Source organism: Porites lutea, chromosome 14 (assembly GCF_958299795.1).
Source record: "Porites lutea chromosome 14, jaPorLute2.1, whole genome shotgun sequence".
Classification (NCBI taxonomy): Eukaryota; Metazoa; Cnidaria; class Anthozoa; order Scleractinia; family Poritidae; genus Porites; species Porites lutea.
Window position 1 is genome coordinate 8,493,316 of NC_133214.1, and position 16,772 is coordinate 8,510,087.

The window sequence follows — 16,772 nt, forward strand, 5'->3', positions numbered from 1 at the left end:
TCAAAAAGGAAGAGATTAAACAGCACGTTTATTTCTTTTATCTTCAAATCAATACATTTCCTAAACGATTAAGAAAATATTTAACTACTTTTTATGAAAACCATACCGTAAACTGACGCTTATAAGCTCTGGGCTTATACATCTTCAACTTCGTAAGCGGTTCTAGGAGGCCTTGTAATTAGAGGGGCTTATACCCGAGGTGGCGTATACCAAAAAAAGCTATAGCAGTGCTGATCAAAAAAAGTTTTACATTTACTGATCTTTATGAAATAACTAAGATAGTACACGCGCTCTGATTGGTTCAAAACCTATGGTTTATTGTGCCGGTAAACTCATATAAATCTTAAAGTTATTTCATAAAAGCAATAGACCACACTTTCTATGGGTTTACCGGTGTGATAACCTACGCGGGATGTTGGGAGAACACTCGAAAAGCTTGTAAATCGCGAGCCGAACATACCGCGTGGGTTATCACGCCGGTAAACCCATAGAAAGTGTGGTCTATTTCTTACAAGAATTCTGCATTAAAACGTGATAATAACGCGAAATCAGTTTCGTAACATTTGGAGGGAGGCTCAAATCCGGGGGGACCTACAATCGGATATATTTTTTTGTTTAGAGATAGATGGGCCTATAGGTAGAGAGGCTTATAAGTAGGGAAGCTTATAAGTGACAGTTTATGGTGTGCATTTGAATATACAAATCACAGATTAACTATCGATGCTCATGAAATATAAACACTTCTTATAACAATAATAGTCTGTACCAGGCTCTCAGATAGTAGGTACGTTGGTAGAACAATGTCAAGGGGAAAAAAGGAAGCGCGTGATCTTGCCCCGCGCGTTTTTCGCATCAGTTATCACGATCGCTGTACATTCGCCACTTTGGCACGAGAAGGGAACTGGAGCCGAAATGCGTCCCGCAGTGGTTTCTGGGATTGTTACTGGGGACGCGCTGGTCAGCTTGTTAGGGAGCTTTCGCAAAGGCGTTTTTGGGCGACGGGCGTCAACCGGAAGTGACGTCTTTTCCCTCTAAATATCCTTTGACGATATAAAATTCGTATTGCTTAGCTTCTGTACTGTTATAGAGACAATTTTACTTAAAATTTGGGCGAAACCACCGCTCAAGAATGTAAAAGGTCCACTTCTGGTTAACGTGCGTTGCTCAAAGACGCCTTTGAAGCTCCCGATTGGCCAATATTTTCTCCTGTCTCTAGTAACAGTCCCGGAAGTCTTTGCCATAAGTTAACTCGACGCAGTTTCCTTGGTGTTACTAAAGTGAAGAATTATATCTTGGAGCCTGGATCAGGCGAATAACAATAATTATGGCTTATACAGCGGTAAGGCGTAAATAAAATACTATTGATTCCCAGTAAATAAGATAAACCGTTGGTGAATCTTAGCTCACGTCACTGTTTAGATTTTTGCTCATTAGGGTACTAGTTTAATTAAATGGCGTCGGTTTATATACAAATGGATTTAAAAGCTGAAATAGTTGGTCGACCTGAGCAAATTGTTTTTTAGCTTTTTTACTCAATATCTGAGGAAATAACACTGATAAAATGCTGCAAAATGAACAAGGGTTTTTGAAAAGAAATCCTCCATAACTATTCTGTAATTCGGGATTAATAATATTGCTATTCTCTTTCAATATATGGAGATGTTGTTTTAAAAGCTTGGTCAGGGAAGATAAGCAAAGTGTGTTAATGTGACAAAATATATAAACAAAGATTCGGTTATTCTATCATATATCTATAAATGCATGCGGTTCTTATATACCATAACGCACTACCTACACTGCATATATATATGTTGTATCAATCAGTTTTCTGTAAGATAAAAGAAATCTTATTTACCGCCGTTCGGTCAGTAGTACTTCGGCCTTCATGTTCTATAAAAATGGCGGAGCTGTCAGAAAACTATAAGATAAATGGTCCTTAATTTCACACTTTTTTTTCAAGCAATTTGCCGTTGTTATATATGATGAATATCTATAATAAATATCCTTTGAGATGCTCATTGTCTTAATATCGTGGTCTAATTTCAGTTCCCGTTGTCAGAGTTTGCTCGCTTAAAACAAGTCCCACCATTACGCAACTCTTATCGCACCACTAGCTACACCACTACATGTTACATGTAAAACTACTAATTGATTATTCGTCTTTGCTCCACCGACCTAGCACTAGACAGCAACACTACCATCACCACCCCAAGCATAATCATCATCATCATCATCATCATCATCACCATCACCATCACCATCCCCATCATCATTATCATCACTATCACTATCATCATCCTCATCATCATCATTATCACAGACATTCACCGTTGATCGACGTTTCTAGCATCAAACATGTTGATCCAGGAAGGCAACGAAAAGTCTGCACATAATTTTGTTGCCATAGTCACTTCAAAATTGGCGGAAACTTAGCGATTTGTTCGCCATTTAAGAAGCATCACGCCAAGTTTAAGAAAAGAAAGTGAGACTAACCTGGAGTGAAAAAAAGTGGGTTCTTTTTAAACCCCGATCAACTAACGGTTCTAACCAACGTCTTAGCTAGCAAGAACTGAAATCGGAAAAACGTCGTGAGAATTTAGGTGTAAACTTAGTCCAGCCGTTATTTGGATAAGTGTTGAAAAAAGAATACGTAGCAGGGTCAAGCTCACGAAAGTTTCGTTGACGGAAAGCTTATCTGGATTGATCTCTCCTTGCTGATGTGTAAGATAGAGACAAAAGTGATCTCACTTGTAGGTCCTTAGAAATGAAAAGGATTTGCGAGCTAAATTGGCGTATGTTCTTAAGGCAATGTTTGGCGGCAAGTTTAAGAATGAAATAACACAATAGCGCCCAAAAAAAACACTGACACGTAATCTTTGTAAAAAAAAAAGAAAAGAAAAGAATATTCAGCTTTGTTAGAAGAACGTTAGACATGCCCTATTATTCAAATTATTGGCAGTCGCCTAAGGCTGAGGAATACAGTCTAATTTATGACTTTCACTCCCGTAAAATTCGCCAACTTTGGGAATATTCAGTGACATGGAATCATGGCTTCGAATTTGACGTTTTCGCCTCTGTCGCTCTCGTCGTTGCTAAAACTTTCTAATAGTCGTACAGCCCCTTTGGTTGGCGCCCCTTCCGCTGCCACTGTGATTGTCGAGCTCTTGTATGACTCTTCAAAAAAAAGAACCGGTCGACTACTCTACTTAAATTAAAAAATTAAATCAAATCAGAATAAAATCTATTCTCTAGGCTGGGTTATTGTGCGCATTATTTTACACTTGCAATACTGTCATATACAAAGCGCCTCTTACTAATGTTGACGCACAAAAACACAGTTCACTCCTTGTCCGTTTCTTGGCATGTCAAAGAAAGACAGTAAAGCACTTTACTATCTTCGCTAAAAGACCTTAAGCGTTGACAGTAGAATCCCGATTTCTCGAACCCTCCGTTTTTCCGGCGGAATTCCCGATTTTTGGAACCAAAACCTAACTTCCCCTCACCAGTCAAACACTGTAATTTTACCTTCGATTTTTCAAAGCCGGCCTCCTGGTAATTTGAATCAATTTGCTTTTCCTAGGTGGTTCGAAAACTGAGGATTCCACTGTACTTATACTCGTGGGCTCAACGCTAAACTAAAACACTCTTGACTCCTGTTGCATTAAGAGCTTTACAACACGAACCTCATAACATCTCGCTACCTTGGTCAAAAGAACCAGCGCTTCGTGCGTCAGTGTTATCGTACATCAGTTCCGAAGGCGGAGGTGAGGCTGATGGCGACGACCCTCTCTGTTTCTCCTGCCCACGAAGTCGGCCCGCTGCCGCTGGAAACAGGCTCGCTTCAACTAATCCGAGCCCTGAGGAGTTTTCAGGCGGCAGTGTGTCGAATTCGGCGCGTGACATGGTCGGCGTAGAGGCGTAGTTATTTTCCACTGATTTGGTGTCGTACTTGTAGTCATACAGCGGCTTCGCTTTGGGTTTCGCTCGGAAGCGAGGAGGTGGATCTGACTCTTCGGAAAACGACTCGGAGAGATTTTCCAAGCTGAATATCTCCTTGTTCGTGATGCACTGACACTGGATCAGATACTTTAAATGCCGCTTGAACTCGGGATTGTAGAGAAAGAAAATAATAGGGTTTAAAACGGTTACGCTGTACGTGAAGATGTGTATGACGTTAAGCGTGTCCTGGAAGTATAACTTCTCCTCGCCATCGTCGAAATCTTTAATAAACCACATTATGTGATACGGCAAGAGTAAGATGGCAAATACGACGATGTATGCGACCAACATGCGGAGAATACGCTGGTGACGGTCACGGCGGCCGACACGTTCAGGATCAAGGACTTTAAAACTAGGAGTAAATTGAAAGAAAGCGTAATACTAAATACCACTAAAAATAAGCAGCAATTTTTGTGGGCCGTAAGGAAGGGGGGTTGGGGAGGGGGGGGGGGGGGGGTTAACGGAATATGGTTATCTGGGTTAGCGCAGTCCTATAGATTGGACAGTTCTTGAAAATTTGGATTTAAACTGATGACTATTAAGGCAAACGGCAAAAGGCAGTTTTTCAACTTAACACTCTTTCTCAGATTAGAATATGAGACGATAAAAACTCATCGTTCTGTAGATATAACGAAGAGAGAACGAAGAGTACAGCAAAAACTTCGCCGTTTGCGGTAAATGTGATTCTAAATACAGTCGAACCTCCATGTGCGATCACCTCTCGTAAGCGAACGCCAATCCAAAACACCAAAATTTTCCCAGTCAAAGCCTTATAGTTGGAACCTCTAGTAAACGACCACCTCCTGTAAGCGACCGCGACCACTATTTGGGCCTGACGGTTAATGATTTTTCATTGTTTTTACCTCTTGTAAGCGACCACTTGTCACAATCTCTGATCTCTATGCTCGCTGTGTGCACTATGTTACTTAGAAAATACGAAGAACTTTAGTGGCAACATGGAACTACACATATCCTAACTTAGACATTGCCTACAATAAATTATCTTCTATAAAGTAGATGTGCCTGGACCTCTTCGTGGAAGAGGCTTCCTGTGGTATGATTCTTGTAAACGACCATCTCCCGTAAACGACCACTCAGTTTTTGCATTTTGGGTGGTCGCTTAAGGGAGCTTCGACTGTAGGGAGAAAGTAAAGGCGTTTTTGAGCCCCGCACGTCAACCGGAAATAAGCCCCATTACCATTCAATACGCCTTGACGCTCCACAGATTTGTCTTGCTAAGTTTCTTTACTCTTATAGAGAAGATTTGCTTGAAAATTTGGGCAAAAGCACTGCCCAAGAATTCAAGAAATCCTTTTCCAGTCGACGTGCATAGCTCAAAAACGTCTTTGCTTAAGCTCGCTTGTGATCGGTCTAGCGTTTTCCGCTCTTTGCGTCGACTACATGCATTTCCTTTGTGTTTTATCGCTTATATGATTGGCTGCATCAAATGCTGATAAGAAACTATGGTATATTCTGCTGACTTTACTGACGCTCAGAACACTTTAAGAAGTACGCCGTTCCTTATTCTTACCGTTGAAGTTTTCCCCAGACCAACAAGTACAAAATGAGAGCGACGATCAGAGGCAGCAGATAATCAAGCAGGAACAAGGCTACTGAATAACCTTTTTGGGCCCCTTCTGAGTCCCAGTTTTCTTCGCAGGTTTTGTTTTCGTAATCGTAGTCGAGGTTCAGCACATAAGGAATCACCGTAACGAAGCTTATAATCCAGATAAAGAATGTCATGACAACAGCGGTGATGAACTTCATCTGTCCGAACAAGCCTCTGTAACAATAAGGTAAAGAATAAAAAGCTTCGTTACTTTATATCAACTTGTCAGATGGTGATAAAATTAAGTAGTGCAATACACACTTGCGACGTACACATGAAAGATCATGAAAGCGAGTTCTACGGGCCACATCGCAATTACAGTCAAACCTCTTTAATACGGACACCAAAGGGACAGACCCAAGTATCCGCTTTACACAAATGTCCAGAGGTGTCTGTATCATAGCGGTAGGGAATGCAGGGGCGGATCCAGGATTTTTTTTAGGAGGGGGTGCACTCGTCTCTTGCTCTACTTCAACACCAATATAAACCACATAGTTTTTTTTTGCCAAACGAACTGTCCGTAATAGAGAGGTGTCCGTATGGAGAGGTTAGACTGTAACTAAAAATCGAATGAAGTGGCAGAAGCGCACCATACAACTACCACAAAAAATAGTTCTCACAAATAATAGGAAAGACTTGACGTTTCATGTATTTTCGAAGGATCCTTACCAAAGGTTAGTTTATCCACAGTCCACTTTCCACCGCACGTTCATTTACTATAACTGCTCGAGGAATATCTTTTGAGGATAATTTTAACCTCTAAATCACAAATCGTTCTTGTTTTCGCCGCCCTATTTACTTTTCTTTTAGACTACGAGTAGTCCCCCATTTTTCCTCAGGGATAGTAGAGCGAGCGAAACGCGAGCGCGCGTGAAAATCACCCCACGCGAGAAAAGGCAACACGCGTGTCGCCTTTCGCTCGCTCTACTATCCCTTGAGGAAAAATGGGGGACTACTCGTAGTCTACTTTTCTTTTTAAATTTGCGGAAAATCTGGTGGCCCTTAGGCGTCGCTTTCATGCTTACGTCGTAAGTGTGTTTTGGTGTCAAAATTAGTTCAGACCCTTAACGACTTTTCTTCGAGAATTTCCACAAGGAAATGTTGAAATGGGATAGCGAATATGCCTTTCTATACCACCCTTAGGCAATGTTGCCCCGATGCTCAGATTTGCCTATAGCGCACAAACCTTTACAGTCGATTGTCTCTAAGACGGGCGGACCACTTTGGGACCAGCTCTAAGTTTTTCTCTTCCTCCTAATCTTCTTCTCCTACCCCTTTCGACTCTTGCTACGCAGGCTAGTCCTAGAGAGGTGTCCGTCTTATAGAAAGACAAATTAAGGGAGAATAGAAAGGCAGGGACCAACTCTAGATGTCCGTTTAATTACAGAGGTGTCCGTTAAGAGAGAGTATACCGTACTAACCTAGTCAAGCCGTGAAATCGGTGATACGCAAGTGCCACGTATGAATACACCATGGCCTGAACAGCTGCAGTCTGTAATGGCCACAAAATTTTGCAGCCTCCGGCACCAAAAGGCCACTCGTCTGATATGCTTTGATCTACAAGGTCAAATGGAATGGACGTTATCACGAGAACCAGGCCAGAGATACCTAGGTTGTTCATGAGAATGATAAAGCTTTTGGCTGTTTTCCTGTGCCGTCGAAACTTTCTCCGTAGTACCAAGATCATGAATATGTTCGCCGTCACGCTCACGACGAAAATCAGGATGTACATGACAAGGTTGAAGAGTTGAAGGTGTTTCTGGATGGTGGCCGACTCTGTCGGTGGTGGCTTTGTCGTGGAGATAGCCATTGTAAATTTAGATCACCTGTAACGAACAAAACCGTTGATTAGAATTACAAGGGCATTACCACGGAGAGTTGTCATCTTTCACAGCATCTTGGACTTGGCAGCCTATTTCTGTTTTTTTTTTCCTCCAACTAGAATCGCTGTCTTCAAAAACTTTCTCACGATACAGCGGTGAAGGATCTACGGGAGAGACCAGGCGCTCCCCCCTCATCCGGGAATTGGGGGGCTAGCTGCACCGCCAAGACAGTGTTTGTCGGACGGAGAGCCGCCATCCCCTTCCCCCCCCCCCCCCACCCCCTCTACACAATTCACTTTGTGTCACGGTCTGTGTCATCTAGTATGGCACGGTAGTTACAATAGGCAGATAAGTTAGTCACTGATATAAATGTCCACGACTGGCGTGACGCACGACAGTCACGGGGCAACTGTACTAAGCTGTTCTGGCGGAACAGAACTCAAGAAAATGACAGAAGAGTTCACAGCTAAGCGAAGATGAATTAGCATGCGTCCTCGGTGAATCATTCTTCATACCATACTTATCTTCATTCAATATTTCCAAAATATAAGGCTTTAACGAACGAAGGATCAATCTTTAAGAGTTCGAAAGTGAAGCAAAAAATCAAAACTGATTTATTTTTGAGGCGGTTGGCGGCATTTGCTTATGAACATCTCTGGACATCTCTCCGCCACAAAGTCGTGCTTTGACAACATCAAGGCTTTCCTCTTCTTCAGAGGCAAAACTTCATTTCTTTTGATCGGGGGAACGGAAGTGAAGTCCTCGGAAATAGATGTGCTCGTAACCGGATAGTTAAAACCATGACCACAGTGATAACCATGTTGTGTCGTTACAGCCATAACCGGAAATCGTGAAAGGCACAACAGCCGAAAGCGTCTCCTTTTATTTTGTTTTCGAATTAGGGGCCGAAAACGACTTTTAAGGGGAGGGGAGGGAGCCGTATTGGGGGATTTTGTTTTAGCAAGAAATGTTTGGCTCCTTATGCATTGGAGACGAAACATGAATACTCAAAGCACTGCGTTAACATCTTCTGTTGGTCGTTCCCACTTGTTTGGAACAGGCACGATTCTTGCACGTTCAGGTGGCGACCACACCCTTAAGTAAGGTGATGTGCCGGGAAGATGTGGTAAACCATGTAACCACAGCGTAACCAAGGTAGAAGCTTTCTGCATGCAGTGATCATTATACACAGGGTAGCAGAGGGTTTTTTTCTCGCCTGCGGCCAGGTGCTTCGGCGCAACAGGCCGACAGATTTCGGCCGATCGAAAGCTTTTTGTGTGGGTCACTGTACAGACTTGAACAACACCGGAAACCGAGGATGAAAAGTCTCTGGCGCCTAGAGGATGATCATAACTGACGTGGCCTGTTTGGGTAAATCCCTACTAGCTGTAAACAATGTGAGGAAAGCTGGGGTTATATGAAAAGGTGATCTTAACGAGCGCTGTGGTTGCAACCTGGTCGAACCCGTGTAGGGTATCTGCCCCAAGAAGCATTGGTTCGTTGGCAATATGAATATTTTATACACTGTTTGAAGAATTTGGATGTGCGTTGTTTAAAGTTATGTCAGAGCAGGACCCCGTTATCTGATTAGGTGAACGTTTAATAGATTTTAAGTTCAATGGAATAAGCTATTAAGTCTGCTTCCGTTTAAAGAAGTGCGCTTTCGAAAGGGCAAGGGGGCAAAATTACAATAAACATGGGAAGCAAATTCCGAGAATATGATGAATGACCGTTTTACTTAACAACCACAGCGCTCGTTCAGATCAGCCACCCCAGCTGGCCTTCCATTATTTACTGCTAACTCCATTGAAAATATCCCCTTCAATCAGGTAGATACTCACAACTAACCACACGACTAATTTCCCTTGGATAAGGACATTTCCGCATTTCGTATTTTGGCATCTTGAGAAAATTATGGCTGATGAATCAGTTGTTAAACTCGCGTCACTGTTGTTGCTAACAACAAAATTATGGCGTCATCTGGCTCATGTATTTTTTCATTCTCGCTCGTTTTTTTCCCGTATTACGTGTACAGTAGTGCATGCTCAGTTTTAGAACACGAGGTCATCCTGGCAAGAGGAAGTGGAACGCGGATATGTTTATTGGGAGATAAATCTTTGTAATGTTGTTCTTAATCATGTCGTTGACAGATAACAACTTCCTTAGTTTACGAATGAGGACACTAACGAACTTCGAACAGGGAAGAATTTGTTCTCGAATGCACGACTTTTCTGCTCGTCGCATGCTTCTGGGCATAAAACCAGTGTGGTCCCTCGATACAACAAATCCCTCTACGACAAACACCTAGATCAGACGATTGATTTTTTTGTCCCAGCTTGGAATCCCGTTTTCTCAAAATTTCCCAGAAAAAAAGGTGGTTAGAATCATAATTGGAAGATTTGAACAATCGCGGTTGGATGGAGGGGGATTCAAGTACTTGACAGGGGTAGTTAGGGTCACGTTTGGTTCTTATAATCAATGGTTTCCAGAAATCGATGGTTTGAGAAATAAATGTATGAACAACAAAGATACCTTCTCAATCCCAAGGCACCTCGTCAGTTATAAAATTGAACAAAGTCTGTAAACCAGAGATCAAATCAAACTTCGATCTGCATCACTTAGAAGACGGTCTTAGAACTGACTATTGGTGACTGATTGTAGTAGTCGGTCCAAAACATTTTGAATCTTAAAAAACTGGACCGTGTTTTCGTTTTACATACAACAGATTTGTTAACAGTCTACACTACTGTTGTATCTGGGGATGCTGTGTAACTCCTAAAGATAAGCTACACTGCCCACGACTTTTTAATTTTATAACCGTTTATTGTCGTGAGTGAATTGACATTGTTGGCCTTACAAAAGGAAACTTATTTTTGGTTGGAAAGCAGTACAGAAAATCACTTAATAGTCATATACAAGAGAGCAATTTGGCCCTCGGTCAACACTTCTCCTCCAAAAAACAAAACAAAACACAGAGCAACTGATCGACCCGGTCTCCGACATTGCTTACAGCATCTAAATATTTACTTTTAAAAAAATCCTTAACTAAAAGCATAACAAAATATATAAAGAAAACAAACATACGTTCATGTCTGAGATAATTTGTTTAATGGCTGCCTTAAAATGCTTACAAGTTTGTGACCTGAGCGGTGAGCTCGTGAAACGTGACATAATTCCTCGAATTTATGGAAGTATAAGAAATGTATTGTGTGGGATGAGTCCGGACCCGAATTTCTGTTAGTCCTTTACATAATGCAATTTGATGGGTTTTTAATACCACTAGGAAAGATTTTTGGCCGAGGGCAAAGTATGCAGTGAAAATACCTCTCCAAATGTCATATTTCCTGTTGTATACAGTCATGACAGCTTAGTATGACTTTTAGACCTTAAAATGAAACATTTTTGAGACGATATACACGTACGAAATTTACGAGAATGCGGAATGAGAAAAAGACATGACTGATAGTTAAAACCTTGCGTGATCATATCAACAGACTGAATTGAAAAGAGTCATTGTGAAACAGGATAGCACGAATTACTAATAGCACGAATGACAGAAAATATGCAAAGTATGAAAGGAAGTCTAACTAATTTTACCCGAGATAGTAAACCACTGAGCTACAATAGTATTTTGTTACGATATTTTTTTACTTCCACCAGGTACGCTATTCGTCCATTGTCATTATCATTCATTTTTCTATGAACCTCGGATTATTGCCCGGTACCATGAGCTTCAGCAATAGCAACAAACAAAACAAAATTTAGAGTTTTTTTTGGTGATCATATGTGACTGTCACCAGATCCATCAATTATTAATCATATGCATAACAAAATGCCACATGTTTCTAAACTTAATTTGCTGTTACGTGTAAAGTAACAGAAATATTCTTAAAATTAGAGAACTTAGGAATCTATGAAATACGTTCAGATATGAGAACAAGCATAGAATGTGTAGAACCTTTGACTGTCTGTTTTGGCTGCCCATTGACACAATCGGTCTGTCTAATGTAGGGTATTCTATGACCACAGTTCAACGGTGGGTTACTTCATCGGTTATGGTACAGGCATTTCTCAGCGAAAGACAGATTATTTGATATTGAAGACCCTAAAATTCAAGGGAAGTTTACCTCCTCAACACGGACACCAGCACTTTGAATTTACAATTACTCCGTTCCTGCGTAAACTTTTATGTCCACATAGCTTGCCTGTGTTGTTGCATAGTCCAAATCGTAACATAGCTGAGCGTGAAAATCATGTTAAAAACAGAAACGGTGACAAATGATTATATTTAGCTTAATATAGGAATATGAGGTAGAAATTTCTTTTCAGATTTCATTGAAAGATCTTGAAAGCGTTGTAAATTGAAAAGCGCGCGACAAATTATGGAGTGGTTAGTCGTAGTACCCACTGACCGTGGGGGAACGCGAAAATGGTCGCAACAAGTGAATATCAAACGCAAAATATCATTAGGCTACTTACGATTTCCTTAGGTTCAGGTAAATTCAGGTTTTGCGCTGAAAGAGTAGAAAAAAAGAGCAGAAATTTTGAACTAATGTGGATTCTTGGCTGATGACATCAACGTAAGCGACAAATCCACTCATAATAAAATTTAGCAAGGCGCTTTGAGGGATCAAATAACACGCTTTTTTATACAGAATGCATTATATTTGACAGACAATGAGAACTGAGCCGATTGATATTACGCGTGACGTGTATATTTATTTTCTTTTACAGATAGCGTGGTTTAAAGACTTCAAAGTTAATGCACATTTCAAACGTTAAGTGGCAATGTTGGAATTTTAGATACCCCGTGTAAATTCCTTTTAGAGCAATTTGGAAACGAAGGGGAAAAAGGTCATTACGCGTAAAATATTTTAGTTGAAACCTACCGAGAAGAGATTTAATGCGTTGTTACACCGTTCACAATAGGCGCAATCTGCGAACTGAATCGCTACTGAATTAGAAAAGGACAGTAAGATCCTGTAGCTGTTACTCATTTAGAGAAGAATAAATTTGCTTGTTTTCGAAACATCTTGTCTTTCATGATTCACACACAAAAAAGTACAACAGATCGGCTGTTGCTTGATGGCGTCGACAAATTGGCAAATTAACACTTGATTTCAACATCTTACAAAAACAACAGAGAAATACACTCTGCGCTGTTTGATAGGAGCATGAAAATTCTATTAAAAGCCATAAAAATAGACAACTCGGTGAAATAAATCTTATTCAAATTTACAAATATTCAACATAAACGATCACGGCGACTCCTGTTCTGTAAGCAGCTGGATGGCTCGCCCAGAGAGGCTTTAAAGAAGTTCGCAAGGATCTTGGGGCGAATTATCAAGGAGCTCAGGTCCCCGAGGGGAGGGGGGTCTTTACACAGGCTAGTGCGCGCATAAGCCGCGCAAACAGATTTTTTGGGACCACTTTTCCAAAAGCTTGGTAACCATTCAAGTTTTTACGAGCGGAACCTAGGCTCCAACCAAGAGCCAGGCTTAAAAATGGCGGAAAATAGTGTGGATTTATGAAAACTCGGTTTAATACGGAATTCGCATTGATCTTGGATGAAAAGCGTGCAGATGATTTTCATCACAATAATATACAGAAGGGGTAAGCACATATTGTAGAGTAATTTAGGTTGTTCTAGTTCGCCCCAAGGTTAGTGATGCAGAAGTGGTCCCAAAATATGCTGCCAGTATCTTACACGATAATTTGGGAACACTTGATCGAACTATCTAAAATTGTTGAAAGTGGAAAATAGTCCATGGGGCAGTCCAAATTTTCTTTCCACTTTCAGGGACAAATTATGAGTAGTGTCATTTCAAAGAATATATTAAAGTATTGAAAAAAAAAAAAAAAAAACCACGATGGGTCCTCCCCATTGCGCGCAGCTTTAAGGCTTATTTTTATATTCAAAATCTCAAAAATTACTATACCAGCTCCTGCTATACCCTTTGACATGGAAACAAGGATAAAAAACATTTTCTCTAAGACGCAAATTGATTTTGAGATTTCTAAACGACAGCCAAGAAGTACCAGGTACGAATTTTCGATTCGGACAACTGGACCTCCCGGGGGGTGGGGGGGTACTCAACAAATTTTTATACGGAGAGGCTCCGTCTTAAAGTCCAACCCTTTCCCTTTTATGTACCATTTTTCACGAAAAAGGTACCCCTTTCGTATACCGTCTTCTATTGACAAATGGTACCCCTTTCACATACCTAGTTTAGAACTTTCCATCCCTTTTACTGCTGTAAATGCACTATATTTGATTTTAAATAGGCCGATCAATCGCAAAAATAGAACGTTTTCTCGACTTTACAAAGCCATAAAATTCAGTCATATGTTAGCTCTTGTAGACCCTTTCACAGATCCATTACAGATTTCCCTACGCTTTCGTATTCTTCAACAAGTAAAATCCCTACCGTCTTTCATATAGAAAGAGGCCTGATAAAAGTACTCCTTTCAAACGGAGCCTCCTCGTATCATTAGAGGGAGTGACCCCCTCCCCCCCCCCCCCCCCCGCGGGCTGCATTTCCGAGTTCAAAACTCATGAAAACATTTAACCGACCTAGCCTCCCCACAGACGTCTTTTGGGGTTGGCTCGTCACGCACTCATCTCTCCCCAGAAATGAATGCGTGACGAACGAACCCCAAAGGACGTCTAGTTGCGGGAAGGCTATAAACGACCAGGATTGACATGGAGACGGTCAGCTAAAGGTATGCGTGCATGGTAAGTGAGAGCTTTGCTCAGTATAAGAATGACTGCCGCATCGCTTAAAACTCTTGTCACCCTATTAGCAAAGAAGCCAGAAAAAGACAAAGAACGAATGCGTTCTACGTTTGTGGAAGTCTCATTTGAGTCACATGCCCTCCTTCTTCGTATGTCCGGGACATTACTACAGGGTACTTAAACAGCAATAGGCCATTTCCATGTGAAATATGTGCCAAAATCCCTCAGTTTCCAAATAAGGCTATGTGGAAAACCTTTCTCCCTAAAATGAGTTTAAATTCATTAGCAAGAGAAAAGAATATCATATTAAATACTGTGATATCGAAGGCTTCACCCTCTCAAAACAAAGATTTCGCAAACCTTCGTTTTATTCAGAAACAGAGCTGTTAGGGTCACTCGGAAATGGCCCACTTAAAAAATCTTCCCGCCGGCCGCTTTATCATTGTATCTGTTTCGGGAAAAATGTAGATTTCATTGGGTTTTTAATTTATTTCAACCGTTTTGAATAAGTTTTTCTTATTCAAGTCTGTGCAAACGTTACAACCAGGAATGTTTATTCTCTGTACAAACATTGTAACCGGGATTTCGTGTTTCCTAGCTGAAAGTCTAGAGATCCGAAAATTATAGGGATCAAGACTTATCTTTTCGAAAATTTCAGCCAGAAAAAAGGCTCCCGAAAATTCTAGGTGACTTTTTCAGGGTAGAAATCCAGTAAAAATGGGCAATTATACCAATTTATAGATGTTCGAAAATCCTTGGAGAGGCGGGCAAGCAAGAAATTTTACAAAAAATGTTCCAAAAATTCTAGATCTCAAATCGTCTTCCGAAAAGATATTTTCCGAAAATTGGCGTTGGGTGCCCGGGGGGGGGGTACTCCCATACATTGCCTATACAGGTATGTGCCGCCCAACGGGGTCGTGATTTTGAAGCTCCTGGTTTAGAACGGGGTATCCATTTCAGAAGCGTTTTCTAGAACGGGGTATAATATTTCGAACGCTCGAAAGCTCCAGTTTTGTATGCAGCCATTTGAAATTATTCAAGGACAGGTTGCTTTTAAAAATACGGTTCAATGCGTTAACAAGCAAACTGTGATACTCTTGTTGCACCCTAGAACGGAGTATAAAAAATTGGCCCATTTCTAGAACGGGGTATCAGTTTTAGGGCGAATTCTAGAACGGGGTATAAAAAATTGGCCCATTTCTACAACGGGGTATCAATTTTAGGGGCATTTTTTTTAGAACGGGGTGCCAATTTGGAGTCCCGGGCGGCACATACCCACCCAAAAAATACCCAAGTGCCCCCCCCCCCCGGGGTTGGGTGCTCCTGACTGAGAGGGAGTCGCAGCCCTGCTTACCGTTCCTACGCAGCGCAGGCACGTTCTTAGGTCACGCGTTCGTTCCCTATTAGCTTAATTTTAATTGGTTCTTAAAACAAAGGCTAATAGAAGAAGTGGCTATTTGGCAGCTCCGACGTTCTTGGAGAGCGAATGCGTGACGACACTATTGAACGTGTGCATGCACCGCGTGTTGACGAAAATGAAAGTGTGAAGCGTTTTACGTTCGCCATCTTTGCTTTGTGAAAGCACCACAGTGAAAAATGCTGCGAAACCGCAAGTATTGTGTAAGTAGCTAGACTGTTTATTATTTTTATTATACGTGTAAATAACCCCGTTGTTTGGCAATAGCTAAGGCGTACGGGTTCAATTTGTCAGCTTTAGCGGTTTCAGTGATTTCTGTCTTCCCAGTCGTTTGATAAAATTGAACTCAGTTATAATATCTTCCACTAGTATTTCATCACACCATTTGTTTTCATTTACGATAAGCGTTTATGGCTGGGATGTATTCTCCATCCTATTATTTTCCGCTATGAAAAATTCGTTCAAGACATATACGTGGGATCACATTTTTTGGTCTGATGGTGAAAAATGTTTGTTGCTTTTTGGACAAAATCTTACAGGGAAGCGACTTTGTCAGCGAAGCATGATAGACAGGAGTTACAAAAAAATATAATGATATAGCGAAGAAACCATTCTAATACGAAACAGCGAGTTACTGGAGATGAAGCTTTCAAAGACATGCAATTCACATTTTATTCTTTGTAACTAAAGCGAGAAAGCCAAAAGTGTCAGGACTACTAATGAATCCCTAACCAGGGACCGCGCAGAGGGAGGGGCTGGGGGGGGCTTTAGCCCCCCCACTTTTTTGCAAGAATAAAAATAAATTTAACAAAAATAATTTAACAAAAGTAACGGAGTGAAAAATAGCAAAAAATCGTTAATTCGAAAGTGACCAGAGTTACTGGCAAAGACAAACGAGCAGATAAATAGACAGAATGAAGCATTAGTCGTTACAATTGTAAAATATTTTTTCGCTTCTAACCTAGCAGAGGTAAACGTCTTTTAAATGGCTTCTTTTTCCTGCGAACCTCTCAGGAAAACGCGTTGTTTCGTATTGGTCAATTTCGATCCGAAGTAATAACTGGGTTTAGTTTAGTGGGCGATTCTCACACATTATGAGTTTCAACCTTGATTTTTGGAAGATCATGAAGTTATTGTTTCTCTTGTTATTGTGCGTCCTGATTTTAGCTCGATCAGCGCGAAGTCCGT

The 16,772-nt window shown here is 41.1% G+C and overlaps 2 protein-coding genes across 3 annotated transcripts in view; one reads left to right on the top strand and one right to left on the bottom strand.

The window, feature by feature from the left end:
• Positions 1-11: 11 nt before the first annotated feature.
• LOC140924142 (prolactin-releasing peptide receptor-like) lies at positions 12-12,068 on the bottom strand. 2 transcript variants are annotated; one of them, XM_073374167.1, is made up of 4 exons: positions 11,911-12,068; positions 7,030-7,434; positions 5,531-5,782; positions 12-4,351 (listed from the first exon to the last, which is right to left on the bottom strand). In XM_073374167.1, exons 2-4 carry the CDS (start codon positions 7,416-7,418, stop codon positions 3,685-3,687), a joined length of 1,308 nt encoding a protein of 435 aa, XP_073230268.1. In that variant the 5' UTR covers positions 7,419-7,434; positions 11,911-12,068; the 3' UTR covers positions 12-3,684. The 2 variants fall into 2 exon arrangements, with proteins under 2 accessions (XP_073230268.1, XP_073230269.1); XM_073374168.1 differs by lacking the exon at positions 11,911-12,068 and adding an exon at positions 11,559-11,658.
• A 3,551-nt stretch (positions 12,069-15,619) lies between these two features.
• Positions 15,620-16,772, top strand: part of LOC140924116 (uncharacterized) — a 162,057-nt gene continuing 160,904 nt past the window's right edge. The window contains exon 1 of the mRNA XM_073374134.1: positions 15,620-15,787. Coding sequence (XP_073230235.1) covers positions 15,764-15,787 — 24 coding nt within the window. The 5' untranslated portion in view covers positions 15,620-15,763. The remainder of the gene's footprint in view (positions 15,788-16,772) is intronic.